General features: G+C 41.0%; 1 protein-coding gene across 3 annotated transcripts in view; it reads left to right on the plus strand.

Moving 5' to 3' along the window:
* Positions 1–13,613, plus strand: part of aatka (apoptosis-associated tyrosine kinase a) — a 189,423-nt gene extending 175,810 nt beyond the window's left edge. For all 3 annotated transcript variants that reach the window (XM_034190789.1, XM_034190790.1, XM_034190791.1), the window contains 4 exons: positions 4,530–7,872; positions 7,963–8,134; positions 12,320–12,523; positions 12,816–13,613. In XM_034190789.1, coding sequence (XP_034046680.1) covers positions 4,530–7,872; positions 7,963–8,134; positions 12,320–12,523; positions 12,816–12,844 — 3,748 coding nt within the window. In that variant the 3' untranslated portion in view covers positions 12,845–13,613. The remainder of the gene's footprint in view (positions 1–4,529; positions 7,873–7,962; positions 8,135–12,319; positions 12,524–12,815) is intronic.
* The last annotated feature ends 4,223 nt before the right edge of the window (positions 13,614–17,836 follow it).

Raw genomic sequence — 17,836 nt, forward strand, 5'->3', positions numbered from 1 at the left:
AACTGTAGACCTGCACAAGGCTGAGATGGACTACAGGACAACAGGCAAGCAGCTTGGTATAAGACAACAACTGTTATGATTATTTATTAGAAAGTGGAAGAAACACAAGATGACTGTCAATCTCCCTCGGTCTGGGATTCCATGCAAAATCTCATTTTGTGGGGTAAGGATGATTCTGAGAAAGCTCAGAACTACACAGGAGGAGCTGGTCAGTGACCTGAAGAGAACTGGGACCACAGTCACAAAGATTACATTAGTAACACATGATGCTGTCATGGTTTAAAATCCTGCAGGGCAGCAAGGACCCCTCAGCACATGTCCAGGCCCGTTTGAAGTTCACCAGTGACCATCTGGATGATCCAGAGGAGGCATGGGAAAAGGTCATGTGGTCAGATGAGACCAGAATAGAGCTTTTTGGAATCAACTCCACTTACCATGTTTAGAGGATGAGAACAACCCCAAGAAAACCATCCCAACCGTGAAGCATGGGGGTGGAACCATCATACTCTGGGGGTCCTCTTCTGCAAAGGGGACAGGATGACTGCACCGTATTGAAGGGAGGATGGATGGGGTCATGTATTGCGAGATTTTGGCAAACAACCTCCTTCCCTCAGTAACAGCATTGAAGATGGGTCATGGCTGGGTCTAGGGCAACTAAGGAGGGGCTCCATAAGAAGCATTTCAAGGTCCTGGAGTGGCCTGGCCAGTCTCCAGACCTGAACTCAATAGAAAATCTTTGGAGGGAGCTGAAACTCCAAACCTGAAAGATTTGGAGAAGATGTGTATGGAGGAGTGGACCAAAATCCCTGCTGCAGTGTGTGAAAACCTGGTCAAGAACTACAGGAAATGTTTAACCTCTGTAATTGCAAACAAAGGCTACTGTACTAAATATTAACATTGATTTTTACAGGTGTTCAAATACTTATTTGCAGCAGTAACATTAAAAAAAAATCATACATTGTGATTTCCGGATTTTTTTTTTAGATTGTCTCTCACAGTGGACATGCACCTAAGATGAAAATTTCAGACCCCTCCATGATTTCTAAGTGGGAGAACTTGCAAAATTGCAGGGTGTTCAAATACTTATTTTCCTCACTGTATCTATGGTGCAATTTTGGTGAGAATCCCTAAAGTAGTTTTGACATAATCCTTCAAAGCCTATATATAAAGTGAAATCTAATCCAATTACATTTTTTCCGCAAATCTGATTGGTTAATCGTGTGAGATTTCAGACCTTATAATATCGGGGTAATGGTGGCAAAATATTCAACCGTTTCACATTTGGATCTATCACTCCACGCCCTGACCGGTGTTTTGATGAGATGTCATTCCTGTCAACAGATCAGCCCTCCGCACAACTGCCCATGCGCACACATGCGCAATATTGTCAGGACGTGGAACTGTTGATTTATGCGACGAGGTGCACAAATTGACAGAACACCGGCCATGTGCGCTGCTAGCTGTTAGCTGAGTGAGAGAAAGTCGCGATGATTAAACGTTTAGATGGGCAATAGAAGATTTTCAGATTTCAATGCAGACTATAGTGTTGTTCAGTTTGGGAAATGAATGGCTGTTCACTCCGCCCCGGTTTTAAAGCTGGGTTGTTTATGATGTTACACAACTCCACTGTAACAGTATTTCTCTTTGTTTTAACAGCCGCTTGGCATCATCCATCACAGTCACCTCATTAATTTTTGTCTGGGATGCTGGCCAAGTATTTTTTCTTCTTCTCACTTTTATGTGCTTGGCACCAACACAATGGAGTGATAAAGGGAGACATGTACAAGGATAGGTAGTATCAACATGTTGTATGTGGCTACTACACAGCACCTCCTTCATATAGTCAGGTCCATAAGTATTTGGGCAGTGACTGAATCTGTCTTGGACTTAATTTACAACAACCATTCTGAAATACAAACAGGATGGTGCTCCATAGGAAATCTGTATGTGTAACATCTCTCAAAAACTGAGTGACCGTTCAAGTGAGGGTAGCCACCACGAAAACACTGAAAGGGTTACAGTGAGGGTAGCCACCACGAAAACACTGAAAGGGTTAAACTTCTATAGCTGTAATTGGAGAAACTGTGCGTCGTGCAACTTTTGTCTACTGCATCATCGCTTCATGGTGGAATGGAATAGAAAAGGTTTTATTTGCAAGGAAACTCATCAAATCTAGGCTCGAGTTTCCCATGTGCCATCTGGCAAACTGTAGCTGAAACTTCACATCTTTTGAAGAAAGTCTCTTCTGTGCCACTCCATCATGAAGCTGTATAACTAGTGATACAACAGGCAAAAGTTGCCCAATGCACAGTTTCTCAATTCATGTTCATTTACAATCATGAGCCATTACGGTCAAGTGGTTAAAGTGGTGGGCTTATGACCAGAGGATCCTGAGTTCAAATCCTATCAGGCCAGAAAATCCATCATGACCCTTGAACAAGGTCCTTAATCCTCAAGTTGCTCCAAGTTTGTTGTGAGCAGAGCACCTTGTATGGCAACACTCTGACACTGGTATGTACGGGTGAATGTGAGGCATCACTGTAAAGCCCTTTGACTACAATAAAAGCACTATATAAATGCAGACCATTAAACAGCCTTTAATTGTTTTTAAGAGCGTGTACTTCAAAATTTAAACATTTAATGGGGCTAAAACCTTATACTTTGAGTTATTCTGTGTCATTTAGATTGAGAAGTGGTAGAAAAAAGTGTCACTTTCTGTATGAACTTAGTTGTCCAGTGTGCAACTCCAGGGCCCGGTTTCATAAAGAAACCTCATCTTTCAGTCTACTAACCTTTCTTAGTGGACTACAGTTAGTCAAACAACATTATCCGTCTCATCACCGTTTCACATTGATGGCTAAACTTGCAGATTAGCTGTCTTACCTTAGTCGACTGTTTTCACAGGCATAACGGCCTCGCGCGTGTCGTTGCCGAGAGCCAGCTCCATGCGCGACAGCTTTGTTTACTTCCGGGTTGGTCGTTGTCACAAACTATCCAGCCTTTGTTTCGTTAACTGGCTTTATTAACATTTTCGGACCCATACGAACTGCAGAACAACGTGTTTAGCACTTAGCCTAGCAGTTTCACTCTTCAGTTTCTTCTTCTACACTTTTGTCAATTTTTTTGTGCACACAACACTGCTCAGAGTATCAGCGACGCCCGGTGGCTCGTGTGAGAACTGTCACAAGCACATCATGACAGTTGTCTGCTGCAACCACAGCCAAAAGCAGAGAAAGCTCTCCTTTTAGAAGAATACGAGCAATGTAGGGGTGCTTTTGAGTGTTGCATCAAGTGGTGGTACATGATAGCTGCCATTTTTTGAGGCAAGTTTCGCCCCTTCTGTACCAGGCTAAAAAGTTTAGTCGGGGATAATATGAAACTTCAGCCGACTAAGCGCTTTGTGCAACAACTACCGTAAAAAACAAACAAAAAAAAAACCTGGTCAACTAAGTGAGTTTATTCGACTAAACAAGATTAGACTGCTTTATGAAACCGGGCCCAGGCCTTTGTAGTAGAAGGAAAAATGTCACAATTTTGAATCTTTTCTTGGTCTTTGTCACTTGCCACTATAGGTACATAACCAAAAATATAATTTCAGCTTCATTTCTACCCTTAAAAATCCAAACCCTTATTGAAATGGAGTGTCCAACCAAAGTCCAAAAGGTCAGGGTCAAATTTGAAGGAAATTTTAACAAAAAGCAACTTTTCCATCACGAACAGGTTCCTAATTGAGCTACAGCCCCCAAAAGAGCTACTCACAAGTTGATTGGTTACAAATCAACAGAACCTCATGTGGGTTTATTCAAACCAAGCTATCGTTTCCTATTACTATGAACAGCTTTATCATTTTTATATCTAAACCCAAAATTGGTGTATTATACATCATTTTACTGGCAAGTTTTTTTGAAACGATAATAAATCTTGGCATTTGTGGGAGCATTTGGCTCCCATTCATTTTGGCATGCCTTGAAAATCAACTTGCTGATACTTGAAACAGTCTTTTGGGGGTAATCCAGCACAGTGAACAATTTTACTGTAAAGGTTTTTATCGATTTCTAGTAATTTGGCTTTATGGGTGTGTGCAGAGTGATGGAAGTGTGCAGTGTGTCTCATCAAAGTTTCAACAGTGATGTGTTCATAATCCAACAAAAGATCTTCACATTGAGCAGTAATGGGGGCTCCATCTGTGCATGCATCCATTTGTCCTGTCATTTTTTTTCTTTCAATGCTATGATTTCTGAATGCCTTATCAATTCATTCAAAAACTGATATACATAACCATATACTAGGTTTCCTCACTGTATTAAGAGTTGGGCCATGTAACATTCTGCTCCATCTGGGGGTGTGTACATTCTTTTCTTGATTACGAGTTTGAGGTATAAGTGAATGATTCAGTTACTCCCAGGGAATTCTTGGCCATGAGTTGCCTTGTTGTGTGCTTGATCACCATCGTTGATGTTGTGTTGCCTTTACTCTCATGAATGATACACTCTGCCTCTGGTTCTTCATTCTTTCTCATTTCTTTCCAGGTATGAGGTGATGCAGTTCTGCTGGCTACAGCCAGATTTGAGACCCAGCAGTGAGGAAATACATCTACTGGTCATGTACTTGTGTGCCAAAGGATCCAGTGAGGCTGAGGAAGACTTTGAACAACGTTGGAATGTCTTGAGACCCAACCTGCTTGGCAGCACCTCCCACACAGCTTCATCCACAGCCATGGTGCTCAGCCATGCTGAAATCCCCAGTGCAGACAAAACCCAGGTGGTTGAGCTGGCCTCTTCTGCCACTTCCTCCTTCCCCCTCCTGGAGCACTTCTCTGACAGCTTCCACTCCGACACAGGGGATGACCTTCTGACTGTCACAGAAACTAGCCATGGTCTCAACTTTGAGTACAAGTGGGAGCAGGCCCGAGCTGAGCAACCATACTGCTCCTCCTCCACCAGTGGCCCACTGGGCCAGGGAAACCCACACTACCAGGATATCTACTATTCAAACAAACGAGGCACCTCAGGCGGGTGTAAGAGTGACAGCCTGGGCTCAAGCATCTCCCCATCCTGCTATGAGCCAGAACACCCGGGTGTGGTCCCAGTGTTGAGTGCACATAGCCCCTCTGTCAGCAGTGAGTACTATATTCGCATAGAAGGACCAGTAGAGTGTAACATTAACTTGGATGATAATGTGGTCGACTACAGCCCTGGACTGGAGGCCAGCAACAGCAAGTTGTCCTCTGTGAGTCGGACTGTTTGCTCTACTGCATGGCCCAGTGCTTACTGGTCAACTGTTGACAACACCAAACATTCTATCTGTGACACAAGCCCCACTGTCCAAATAACCATGGAGCCACTGCTGAGACATACATCAAGTACCAGCCCTCCAAACATAGGGTACTCCCACAATTCCTCATTGTATAGTCAGAAAGTAGGTGGCAGCCTTGAGCACACATCCACACACAAAACTGGTCTGCAACCTCGTATCTCCATACACAAGAAATCACCGGAGTCCCAGACAATAGAGAGGTTAGAACTCCCACGGAGTTTGTCACAAGCAGTCAGTAGTCCCAGTTTAGGGTTCTGTGATCCCTATCTTGAAGCTAGTTCAGGTCACAGCACAGTTAATGAATCCTTCCATAATATGACTGGTCCCCTGAAAAAGACTATATCCACTGTTAACCACATTAGCATTGATGTGGAGATTGATGAAGGCCTGTTGGTTGTCCAGAATAGGGTTGGAGATGCAGAGGGAGACACCACTCATTGGACCTCAAACCATTCTGCCAACAATAATAGCCTAAGTGCTGACAACAGGCAGGGTGGCTATTTGGACCTTCAACATGCTCCTCACGCTAATACATCAGAATTATGGAATTTAACCAAGGCCACTTCCAGAACCTTCCACACTTCCAATCCTTGTGCTGTATTAGTCAATGCAGAAGGTGTGAATAGTTATAATGCTGCTAGCAAACCCAATGAATTAGGGTGCTACATACAATTGTGTCCCAAAGAAAGACTTGAAACTGATGGCCAAATGGGAAATTTAAATTCAAATAATGTTGGAAGTATCAATTCTTGCACCAGCTCAAGTACAAGCAACAGAGATGCTGAACGTGAAGCAATGTTTGGAAAATATGACAAGAAATCACTGCTTAATGGGGAAAGGTTGAATTCTGAGCCTAAGATGGTACCAGAGATGAGATATATCAAGTCTCCATCCTCTATGAAAGAGATGCAGACAGTTCATAAGGGAGTTGTGTCAGAGAAGCAAAGACTGAATACCTGGGAGGTACCCTTGCTTATGCAAGAGACAAATGTTTCAGGGGGAATTTCCACTGGTCTGGGAGATAACAGATTAAACCACACGGAAGCATTAGAGAACAGTGAAATTGGAGTCAGGGAGTCTGGTATAAGCTTCCTTGAGCTTGGTGACTACAGTGAGGATGATGATGACGACATCACAGATATTACATCAGGAATCTTTGCTCATTTCAACCTTGATTATGCTGAGGTAGATGAAGAAGACCTGAGCCCAGAAAAGAATCCCAGTGGGACTCCTGACTCAGCACACACCCTTGATCTGTCCTCTTCCATGCCAAGCCCAAGTGACCAGGCCTTCAGCCCTGATCCTTTCAACATCCCAATCCTGCCCAAGTCCTTGGACAGTGGTTACGATACAGAGAACAATGAATCCCCAGAGTTCATCTTCAAAGAACTTGGGGATCCAAGAGGTGGCGAGAGAAGCTCTAGTGTAAATGGAGAGCATGAACTGGTTCTGCAAATTGGTTTGGGTGAAGGGCTCCGCACTTCCACAGCTGAGCTACAAATAAAGAGCCTGATTAATAATAACATTTGCAGAGACTCTGCATACTTCTCTGATTATGATACTGAAAATGAGAAGAGTCCTTTAGAGAAGGGTAGTAAGTTCTTCACAACTCTAATGAACCATGAGATACATACTAGAAAACTGATTTCAACCATGAATGGAGATCCTATCAAAAGTAAGATCGGGAATAAGGAACAATTAACAAATCTGCAACACAACAAATGTCATGTGGTGATGAAGCACACAAAGGCTGACTCTTGTTCACCTTGTGCCATTGTCACCCCTGGGCTGTCAATGCTATCACCATTTCCTCCAGAGATGGGTGGCTGCCTCACCAAAGAGTCTGCACACACAGAAGATGACCTCGGGTTGGAGACTGAGCACTCCAGTGAAGAACAATCGATAGAGTTTGTGTCTGAACCATCGTCCTCTTTGCAAGAGGTCTCAGCAAATCACGAAGAAGAGAACAGAGGATCAGAAGACTGCTCCTCTCTCCAATCCTTGGCATCGGACTCTGCTTTAAACAACTACTTAGATGAGACCTCGAAAGAGAATGAGAACCATGAAGGATCGACTGAAGAGGAGGAGATGCCTGACTTTGTTCATGTCGTGGAGGAGACAGAGGAGAAGAGGGATGGCATGAGAATAGATGGGGAAGATTTTGAGGACATCGATGCAGAGGACTCTGACTCACAGGACAGTTCTTGTGAAGAATCTAATGGTCCTGTTGACCTTTCATCGTCTTCCTCACTGCTGGAGCTGTGCGGCGAGGACGTAAGAGCTCCATTGGAGGAAGCGGAGGATGAAGACAACTCAGATGACAGTGAATCTGATGAAGAACTGAGGAGCTACAACATGCAGGGTGAAGATAGCGAAGAGAGTGAAGAAGACTTCACCGCAGTGCCCGTGGTGGTAAGTGACTGCAGCAGGGCGAGACACCTCCGCAGCCTCCTCAAGATGCCCACTCTGCTCACTCAGTCCTTCTGTGATGAGTTGGAGAGGAAGAAGAAAGCCGTGTCTTTTTTTGATGACGTTACAGTCTTCCTGTTTGACCAGGTCAGTTCTTCAATCTGTCTAAATCATGTAGTGCCTATTTCTGTAATTATTAAAGCTTTGTTTACCAAATATTTATATTTCTGACTGTAGGAGAGTCCCACGGGAGAGCTAGCTGACTACAACTTGTCCACAGGAGCAGAGTCTGCTGCGGAGGAATCTTCAGAAGGAAAAACAACTGAGTTGCAACCTGGGTCTGAGGTTGAAATTCAGTCCTCTGAAATGTGCTGTGCTTCTGAAGAAGATGGAAACATCTCTGAAAAGGGTGGGTTTGTCATCTAGGACTGAATCCTCACATGCACAACTACTTTTATAAAAGGAGGATTTCTGCTTTTGGTTTCAAAAAAATATCTCCATCTACATGAAAATGGCAGCAGGTGGCGATGCAGCGTTCACATGGCTATAAGTGGCAGGCTGGATGTTCCATTGTTTTCAATGAGATATTGACATCACTCACCTCTGGCTGTGAGTGCGACATTGCACAAAAGCCTTCAACAGTTTAAAAAAAGAAAAATAACTTTTACCAATTGTCACAGTGACAAGGACAAACTGGATGTTTTATCTTTTATCGAGGATGAACGACGGACAGCGAGGGATGGATTATTTAAGTGCAGTCACCCCGTTTAACTCAGGGAAGCTTGAATAAATTGTGTGTTATTACAGAGAGAAATGAATCTATAACATCACAAAAAGTTAGTATTTTACACTAACATTACAGCCAACGCTTCGTGTTTTAATACAACACAGCGCAAAATCTTTCAATGAAGAATATTATTGTTTTATATTATGGCTAATATAGACCCTTATTTGATATTTTATTAATTTATAAACAATTTTTAATTTATAACAGAAAAGGGACTTCCATTTTGGTGTTCCACTGGTGCTCAACAGTCCAACACAAACTTTAAATTGGAGCCTAAAATTGTGACAGTGTAGTTCGTGATGCTGTGCACTGACTTCATGTACTTCCAAAAACTACGAATACGAAAATCGTACATAAATAAATAAATAAAATAAAATAAAAGACTGTGTAGTTCCTCAGTCCACTGAAAAATCACATTAGAAATTTGTCCAGCTTTAAATTCTAACAGCTCTTCATGCCTCCAGAGGGCTCACAGCATAGTGAAATTTTTATGTTAGAAGAATTAGCAGCGTCAATTAGCTCCTTCAAAATGTTGGCCGTCAGCAAAACAAACTCTGCTATGTTTATAATTCAACAAGTATATTTTGTCAGGTAATGATAACATTTGTTATTTCATGTGAGAAACACTATATTGACTGAAATGGTAATCAGAAATAACTGAATGTTTTTTTTTTTAAATCAAAAGACTAAAATGCCTCTAAAATTAGCAGACTTTTAGTCGACTAAAACATGACTAAATAAAAATGGGATGTGAATGACTAAATATGACTAAAACTAAAAAGGAAATGTGACCAAAGACTAAGACTAAATTAAAAATGGGTGACAAGCATAAAGCCCTGGTCCCACCGAATAATGAATAATCGTGGGAGAATAGTGGCTCTTAGAGGCAGATTATTCAGCTAATGAGACTCATCTCTGGGCATGGTACTAATTTTGAGAAGTTCAAAGTTGAACAAAAACAGTGTGGGCCAATTTGTGTACGAGGTACTACGAGGACAAACAAGGATGTTAGTGTAATAGCTTAGTAAAACAACTGCATGTTCATTCGTTCTTATGAGCAGCTGTAAAAATATGTTTACGACAGATTTAACATCTCATTATAATCGATCAGATAAGCTGTGTTGTGATGTGGTGTGCTGACGCAATCACTGTCACTCACTCCCAGTGTTTTTTAATTGTCTGTGTAATGTTCATATACGTGGCTCATTATTCCAATAATCACTGAAATTTCTGACATTCATGGCTTTATTATTCGGTGGGATCAGGACTTTACCCTATTCTGCTTGAAGCTTCTTCCCATAATCAAAAAATGGCAAGGGAGTTATTGCTTAACATCGTAGCCGATGTGCTTGGTCATGGGGTGGGTCAGGTCTCAAGCAGGGATGGGCTACAAAGAGCCAAGATGGTGTACGTTTTCTTTGGTACAAAAAAGCCTCAGCAGGTGATTTCACAGATGATCAGGACTTGAAATTGAGAGGAGCAGCTCATCAGTAAAACCATCTGCTGTGACTGGTTGTAAGGAAATCCTGCACTATGTTGCCCACCCCCAGTCTGGAATCCAGATCTTACTTGTGTATTGCGTTTTGAGGTAACGTCTTTTATGTTTAGGTGCTGTATAAAAATATTGAATTAAACAGCATGCCAGATTTTTTTTTTCTTTTCAGCAGAGTTAACGTGCAAATATTTTTGCTGTTACCCAGCCAACTATCTCTTAAACAGTCACCCCATGTAGATTTCTCAATATGGAACACACTGATTAATTCAGGTAGTAGAAATGTGCAATGCCGATTTGTGAAAATCCAATCTTTGCCTTAATCTCTGTGGTTAGGTGCAGTGATGGCACATTGCTGTCATGTGGAACAACAAAGCCATTTCACAATAGACCAGTGAAAACACAGACTTAAGACAAGTGCAATGTATTGATGGGGTTTAATCTCTAATATTCTGACAAGCGGGTTCATGAACCATGTGCACTGTTGCCACAATTAAACTGGATTGAAAACAAGCATTAAACAAACATAAGCACTCGTGGAAAAATACTAAATTTGACCTTGCTGCTTCATCTTGGAGATTTGGTGGCTGCTATCGCTCTCTGACAGTTTGACACAGATCCATTAACTCACCGGACAACCTCTCACAAGTCTGCTGACTAAATCACGTGGAGTCAGTGTGGACAGTTATACATCAAGAACCATCTCCGTGAGCACAGGCTCACCACGTGGCCGTGTCCTAACCCCCCTGTTGTTCAGCCTGCTCATCTCTGACTGACTCAGCACCAACCATCTTATAGTTTGCTGATAGCAAACAGTGGTGGGTCTCATTTGTGATAACAGTGAGTCTGCTTACAGGATGGAGGTGGAACACCTTGTAGAATGGTGAACATCTTGCAGTCTCATCCTCAGTGTAGGCAAAATGAAAGATGGCTATCGACTTTAGGAGATATGGCAAAGACCATCACACAGCACTAAATACGGGTGGTGCTGTAGTTGAAGCGTCAACAACATTAAGTTTGTGGGAGTCCATCCGGCTCACGACCTATCCTTCTCCAACACCACAGCAGTTAAACATGCAATGCAGGGGGGTGATTCTTAGACTACGGGCACTTATGTCCTTTGATCATATTGTATGAAAAACAGAAAAAAGGGGAAATTTCACACTTTTATAGTTATCTTTACAATGAAAATGTGTTAAGAAATTTGTTCTAGTAGTCTATGATGACTTTTTCACATTTTTTCAGCATCATTATATGCAAATATTGCCGTTTTGTGCTTGTCCCACACCCAGACTTTTGATCTTCAATGATAAAAATGAATGGTAAAGAAACATTATTTTCTAATGTTTTAAAATATCTCTGAATAAAATATCAGTAAAATAATCAAAACATAATTGGGGTATTCAATGTCATACAACTGGTGTGATTTTTTTTTAACAAAATGTAGTTGTCCCACACTATTGCCGTAATTTCCACCACAACACTGTAATGTCCCTTTAAACAGTTTGTATGAAAGATTGTTTGGGTAGTTTCTATGGAGATAAACAGTGACATCAGAGCACATGTATATAGTGCCAAATCACAACAAACAGTTGCCCCAAGGTGCTTTATATTGTAAGGCAATGGTGTGGTGGAAATTACATTTACAAGGCCAATAGTGCCCATAGTTAAAGAATCACCCAGAGACTCTACACCCTCTGAAGACTCAGGAAGGCAAGTCTCCCCCTACTCACCACCTTCTATAGGAGTACTATTAAAAGCATCTCGACAAATAGCCTCACTTCCTGATTTGGGAGCTGCATGGCCTGTGCACAGTGGCAGCTGAACAGGATTGTGAAGACAGCCACCAGAATCATCGGTGCTTCGCTCCAATTCCTGATGGACATCTACCAGCAGCGTTGTATCCGCAGATCTTCCGCCATTATCAAGGACCCTCGCCACCTTTCTCATGGCCTGTTCTTCCAATGCCATCCGGTGCAGGATGCTGAATGGCTTCTTCCCACAAGCTTTTCTCACCCTGTTTTGTGCTCAGAGTATGAGATGGGTGAAATTGAGTTGGACACACCCAAAATGGACTTGGGGATACTGTGCGTAGGGTCCTACATTTTGGTGATCTGGATGCAGATCCAGTTATTTATTATAACTTCCTACTGTACAAAATGTGGCATTTTTAATTTTTCAACAACTCAAAAAACCTAAAGCAATTTTGTCAAAATTACATCAGTCGTTAAATTCCATAAATGTGAGATGAATGGGTCAATATTGGTTGGTACGATATTTTATCTCATCCACATTGTGATTGTGTGTGCCTTTAGGTACTGGTTATGTATGGGAAGAAGACCTGCTGTTTGAGCCTCCAACATCTGCACATGACACAGTCGCTGTGCCCAAATCCTCATCCACGTCTCCATCCAAGAGTCCAGTGGCTCAGAAACCTGCACCTATAGCACTTAGCCGTTTTATGGTCTCACGCTTCTCCATCACTCATGTCTCTGACCACCATGCAGGAGCAGAAACAGGTTTGTAGTCACACCATTTTAAAACCACTGGCTTCCATTTCTACAGCTTTTATCCACCTCCATGTGGAGCTGATTAAGTTCTTGCTCAAAGACATTCTGACACTCGGGCACAATCGGGGTATTGACTGTTAACTTATGGACATTACAAGATTTTTTTTTTTCTGCCCCACTTTGATGGGCGGGAAAAAAACCTCATTCATTAACATTATGCTAAAACATTTTGTATTTTGCAGATGGTTTCACCTTCTTCAGAAATATATTAACTGTGCTTATTTTCCATCATATCCAACAGGAACCAGTACAGATGATCCAAAACATTGAGCCCCCCAAGTGGTCCTGACTGGAGGAGGTCAAGTTCTGATCCTTCTCTACACAGAAAATCATTATTATTATGACTAAATGTTTTACAGAGTTCTTTTATATTGACCTTTGGGGCATCTGACCCTGGTGACCCTTTATGAGACAGTACCTCCTACTGTGGTGAAACCCCTTGATGATTTGCACATTTTCTTTTTATTCTATAGTGTCTAATGGCTGCAGGTCCGGCAGCTTGAGTCGTGCAACCACATGGTGTGCTGAAATGAAAAATATCAGTATAGAAATTTTAATATAAATTAAACAATAACCTTTGCTCAGTGCAGCATTACTTTACACTGGTGACCTAAAGGGTCATTTAATTTCTAAGATTCAAAATATTCAAAATAAAATAAATACATAAAAGTTCACTGCTGCTTCTCTCATTAGCTGCCTTGGTCCTTCTGCTAGTCATCAAATGGAGATTTTTGAAGACTGTTAAAGAACATTTCTGTTTAATAGTTGGTGCACTGGAGACTGTGGTGAAAAACAAATTATGACTTAAGCAGGCGGCAGCTGTGGTGGTGCTGAACATTTGTCTCTCAATCCAAGTCTTAGGCTCAGCAGAAGAAAATGCAGTTAGGACTGTGATGAAGCAAACAAAATCGGTGTTCACTCCATCACCACTCACTCACTTCTAAAACCCTCCCTGTCATCAAACTGGGTCCAAATTTTAAAACTGAAGCCTCTGTAGACAAGGAGTGGAATTCATCTCGGTACAATATCAATATGAATCGGAAAGCAATTCTTTCAAATTAAAAAATTAAAAAATTAAAAATAAAACCTCATGCAGAGAAAGTGAGCATGCAGTGGGCAGCTTCTGGGTTTTATCATTTACAGTCCATGATTGAAATCCAGTATCGCCGACTGAACGGTCCCCCTAAAAATCGGTCTGCCCTGCCTTCACTGCGCATGTGTCATCAGCCACGGTTTATGGATTATCACCTCGTTTCTGCTTAAAACTGACTTTAGAATGATTTAAGAGGTTTTACCTTGTCATCTGATGGTTAATAATCCCATTAATCCATTTGATCGCTTTGGGTGAAGAGAGTCAGTCTCAGATGAGCTGCTGAGGTCCGAAATGACGCATGCGCAGTGGAGGCAGGGCGGACCAATTTTTAGGGGCGGACCGTTCGGTCTGCGACACCGAAGACAAAAAATGCAAGTGGTGCAGTTTGTTTTGGTATCACACCCCAAAGTATGGGAAGTGCGAATGGAATCTGTGATGCACATATGTAACAACTGCAAAAAAAAAAAAAAAAAAAAAACAGAAGTGCAAGATAAAAGGCAGCATTAAAATCATGCAGTGTATTCAACATTTACTGGGATTTGGTTGCAAATTCAGTTTATTTGCATCTGAACAGTTAAGTTTCATTTCTTGGTTAATTTGCATAAATTCTTATATTTAAACTATAACATCCCACACTAAACCACATTCTGAAATTATATACCAGAATGCATTCACTTTATGGTATATAAGCTGTATTTGAAATGAGTCATTGCTTTAGCTGTTTAATGCAGAATATTAGAATTGAAACACTGGTCATTAGCTCAGAGTGCAGACATTTTTGTCAGCTTTGGAGAGAGGTGGGCCAAAGGAAAAAGCCCTTAAATTTTAATGCAATATTTATTTTTTATATGTATTTTTGTAATTTCTTCATGAAATAATGCATGTACGTCAATGTAAAATGGTGTGAGGGTTGGAATACGGACTGAGGTTAATACAGATTAAGGACACACCTCTGACAAAAGCAGCCACTCTCACAACACGAACAAAAGTGAATAAAACTGCCTGGATCAGATTCCAGAACACATTTAAATGGATTGACAGTTCACCCGATTTGTATGTTATCAAACTGATGTTGATAATCTGTACTTTTAGATCAAATTCATAATTTACTTTTAACTCCTATTAAACTGTGATAGATCGCTGAACAATATCCAAATATTTACACACCTGATGATAGATTTCATAAGCAATGGATTGATGCTGCAGTGATGGATGGCGGTGCATACACACACACACGTGGAAATTGTGTTATTTTTCTGCATGGTTCAGAAGTATCAAACTGTGAAGAACACAGTCCACACAGCCAATTTCGACCTAATCTGTGTCGCCCAAGTAAACAAAACGACACAATCCAGCCTCAGTATACCACAACACACAAAAATGTACAACCTTCCCAGAGTCATGTTGGAGAAATTCAAATATAATTTGTAAGAGCATGAATTAAGTCCCTTCGGCTTCTTCCTTGTTTCACTGGGGGTCGCCACAGCAGATCCAGAGCGGATCTGCATGTTGATTTGGCACATTTTATGCTAGATGCCCTTCATGACACAATTCCACCACACATGGACAATGGGCAGGGGTGACCTTGAACTGGGGACTCTACTGCACTGGAAACATGCCCACGACTTGTGGGCCATTATTTGTCAAAAAATAAAGCATAGTTTGTAAGGTCTAAGGCCTAAAGGCATTGTTTATGGTTTTAAAAACAAAAAGTACATATAAACAAGAATGAAAGTTTCTCTAGTTTTTTTTTTTAAATGCAAATTGAGATGGAATTAATAGGTGTTAAAATAAAAGTTCTGATCACGTGATGTATTTTGCCAGATGACATAACTAAGCATCTATGATGCTTAGTGCAATTTTTTTAATCCTCAAATTATTGCATCAGTGTTTACCAAATTTGGAGCAATATTGACTGTGTTTACAGGTCATTTTTTTCTGGTTTTACCCCAAAATGTCATACCTTTATGTCTTATTTCCACAGTGATATTGCATTGGAGGGACACAATGTCCATAATGTGTGAAATACAGCTAATTTGGTCTCCTTTTTTGGTTGTCCAGTTGGAATATGCACCGGGAACACTAGTCAAAAACAAGAGGCTACAGACCAGTAAAATAGCTGCAAGACAACTAATTTGATGATCAACAGTCAAGCGGCTGAACTGAAGGAGTGAGGCTACATTGCACAAACTAACTTTTTGTAATAGTTATGATCACACTAATAATGTGATATAATAAACATTATTGGAGCTTTTATAAAGTGTTGATCCCTGTATAACTTAAACTGGCCCCTGACTCGCTACAGTGACCACTGTGGAAGGACATCATACACTTTTGTGTGGGTCATGGTCTACGGAGGCTGGAAAGTTTCATTTTGTTACCTTTTAAATGATAGGAAAATTTGGCTCATTGGACATCGTGCATCTTTAGGTCCTCCTCCTGTTCATCTTACGTTTCTGTGGAATGCCTGTTTGAGGCAGAAATGGGGGTGGGGGGACAAACAAAGAAAATAACTGACACATGAATATCTTGCATATTGTATGAATACTCTCAACATGTAGAAGGTAGCTTGACTTGAATTACTCCTGCTGTATTGACGAACCCCCACCCCTCCTGCCGCCCCTCTGTAGCTCAAAGTGCCAATTGTGTTTCCTCACATCTTGCCTTTTTTTGATGTGCAGGAAGAGAACACACTGTTAGTATTTTTGTATGAGCATGTGATTAAATGGAATTCAAAAGAGAATCTGTCAGATTTGCCAAAGAGATAAAGTTTGTTGGCTTTAGAGAAGGTGAAGTGGGTTGCTCTTTGCACCGAAAGTAACATCGCTGTATTATTTCTCTCTCACTCATGGCTGGTGTACTGTCCCAAAACCAATAAATCCAAATACTTTGCCTCTTTTTGTATTTTGGAATACTTATTAACTTTGACAACCCACAGTGGAGGGTGGGGATTATAATCACCACTACTTGCGTTCAAAATATCTCAGAAAGGTGGATGTTTTATTTAATTTATTTATTTCTGTGCACAATATACCGTCACCCAATCAGGTTTGTGTCCCATGCATATAAAAATTAATTTTTCCTCAAATTATTCCCAACAAACTATTTTTGTGCAGCATTATGCCACCATATGTTGACTATGATTCTTTCTTTTCAGTGTAGAGAAGCTCGAATCTTCGACTGGACTGGGTTGCTTGACGTGAGGACGTTTCGCTTCAAATCGCAGAAGCTTCCTCAGCTAAAATTCTTGCTCTGGTAGTCTGACTTCTGTCTTGACCCTTGTAGAGAAGAACAGTGGTAGATTTTGCCAACTTGTTGCTGAAATACAGTGAGCTGTGATTTAATTGTGCTCACGTCTGCATTTTCCCATTGTTTCTGGGGAGGAATCACCTATCTAAATAGAGCCCTTGGGTCACAAATTAATCCAGAAATCTGCTTTTTAGTCTCAGTGGGCACTGTGAACAGAGTTACAGGTTGCGTTTTTAGATTTTACCATGGTAACCATTCAGTTTTTGCCAAAGAACTATATTAGAGTGTGCAGAAGGTTGTGTATTGTAAATAATTTGACACTAAGGACTAAACAACTAGTGGTTTAGTGAACCTAGTCAAATTTACAGATCAGTTTATTCCATTAGGTGAATGAGCTGGGTCAACACATGGGTCAGACATCTATCATGACACTATGAATACTTATTTTTAGTCCTGATGTGAGTCTTGCAGTTCCAAAATCCTATAATTTATCTTACTACCCTGCATGTTGACACAGGAGCAGAGCATAGTGTGTGGGTGTGAGAGAGAGATAGCAAAATAACTGAAAAACAGTAATATTCTCATGAAACATGGAGGGATTATAACTTAATTTAGTGTCTCCAGATGAACATTTGGAACAGATTGGTCAATGTTCAAGACCAAGTACAATACTGTCCAAAAATGCTATATCAGCCTGAAGACTGTGTGTCCCCTATTGCAGAAATGTGTGTCATCCCATACCCATTTGTGATTTTCCTGCAGCCATGTCATAAGAAGAGGAATGCAACTTCAAACGGCATTGTAATAATCACTGTGGAGATGAATTCCCAAGTTTTTTGGGGAAACTACATTCAGAGAAATAGGTAACCAAGAAGAATCTGTGTATACGTCGCAGTTTTATTGGTTTGGAAAAGGTGTGG

The sequence above is a fragment of the Thalassophryne amazonica genome, chromosome 16, assembly GCF_902500255.1.
Source record: "Thalassophryne amazonica chromosome 16, fThaAma1.1, whole genome shotgun sequence".
Classification (NCBI taxonomy): domain Eukaryota; kingdom Metazoa; phylum Chordata; class Actinopteri; order Batrachoidiformes; family Batrachoididae; genus Thalassophryne; species Thalassophryne amazonica.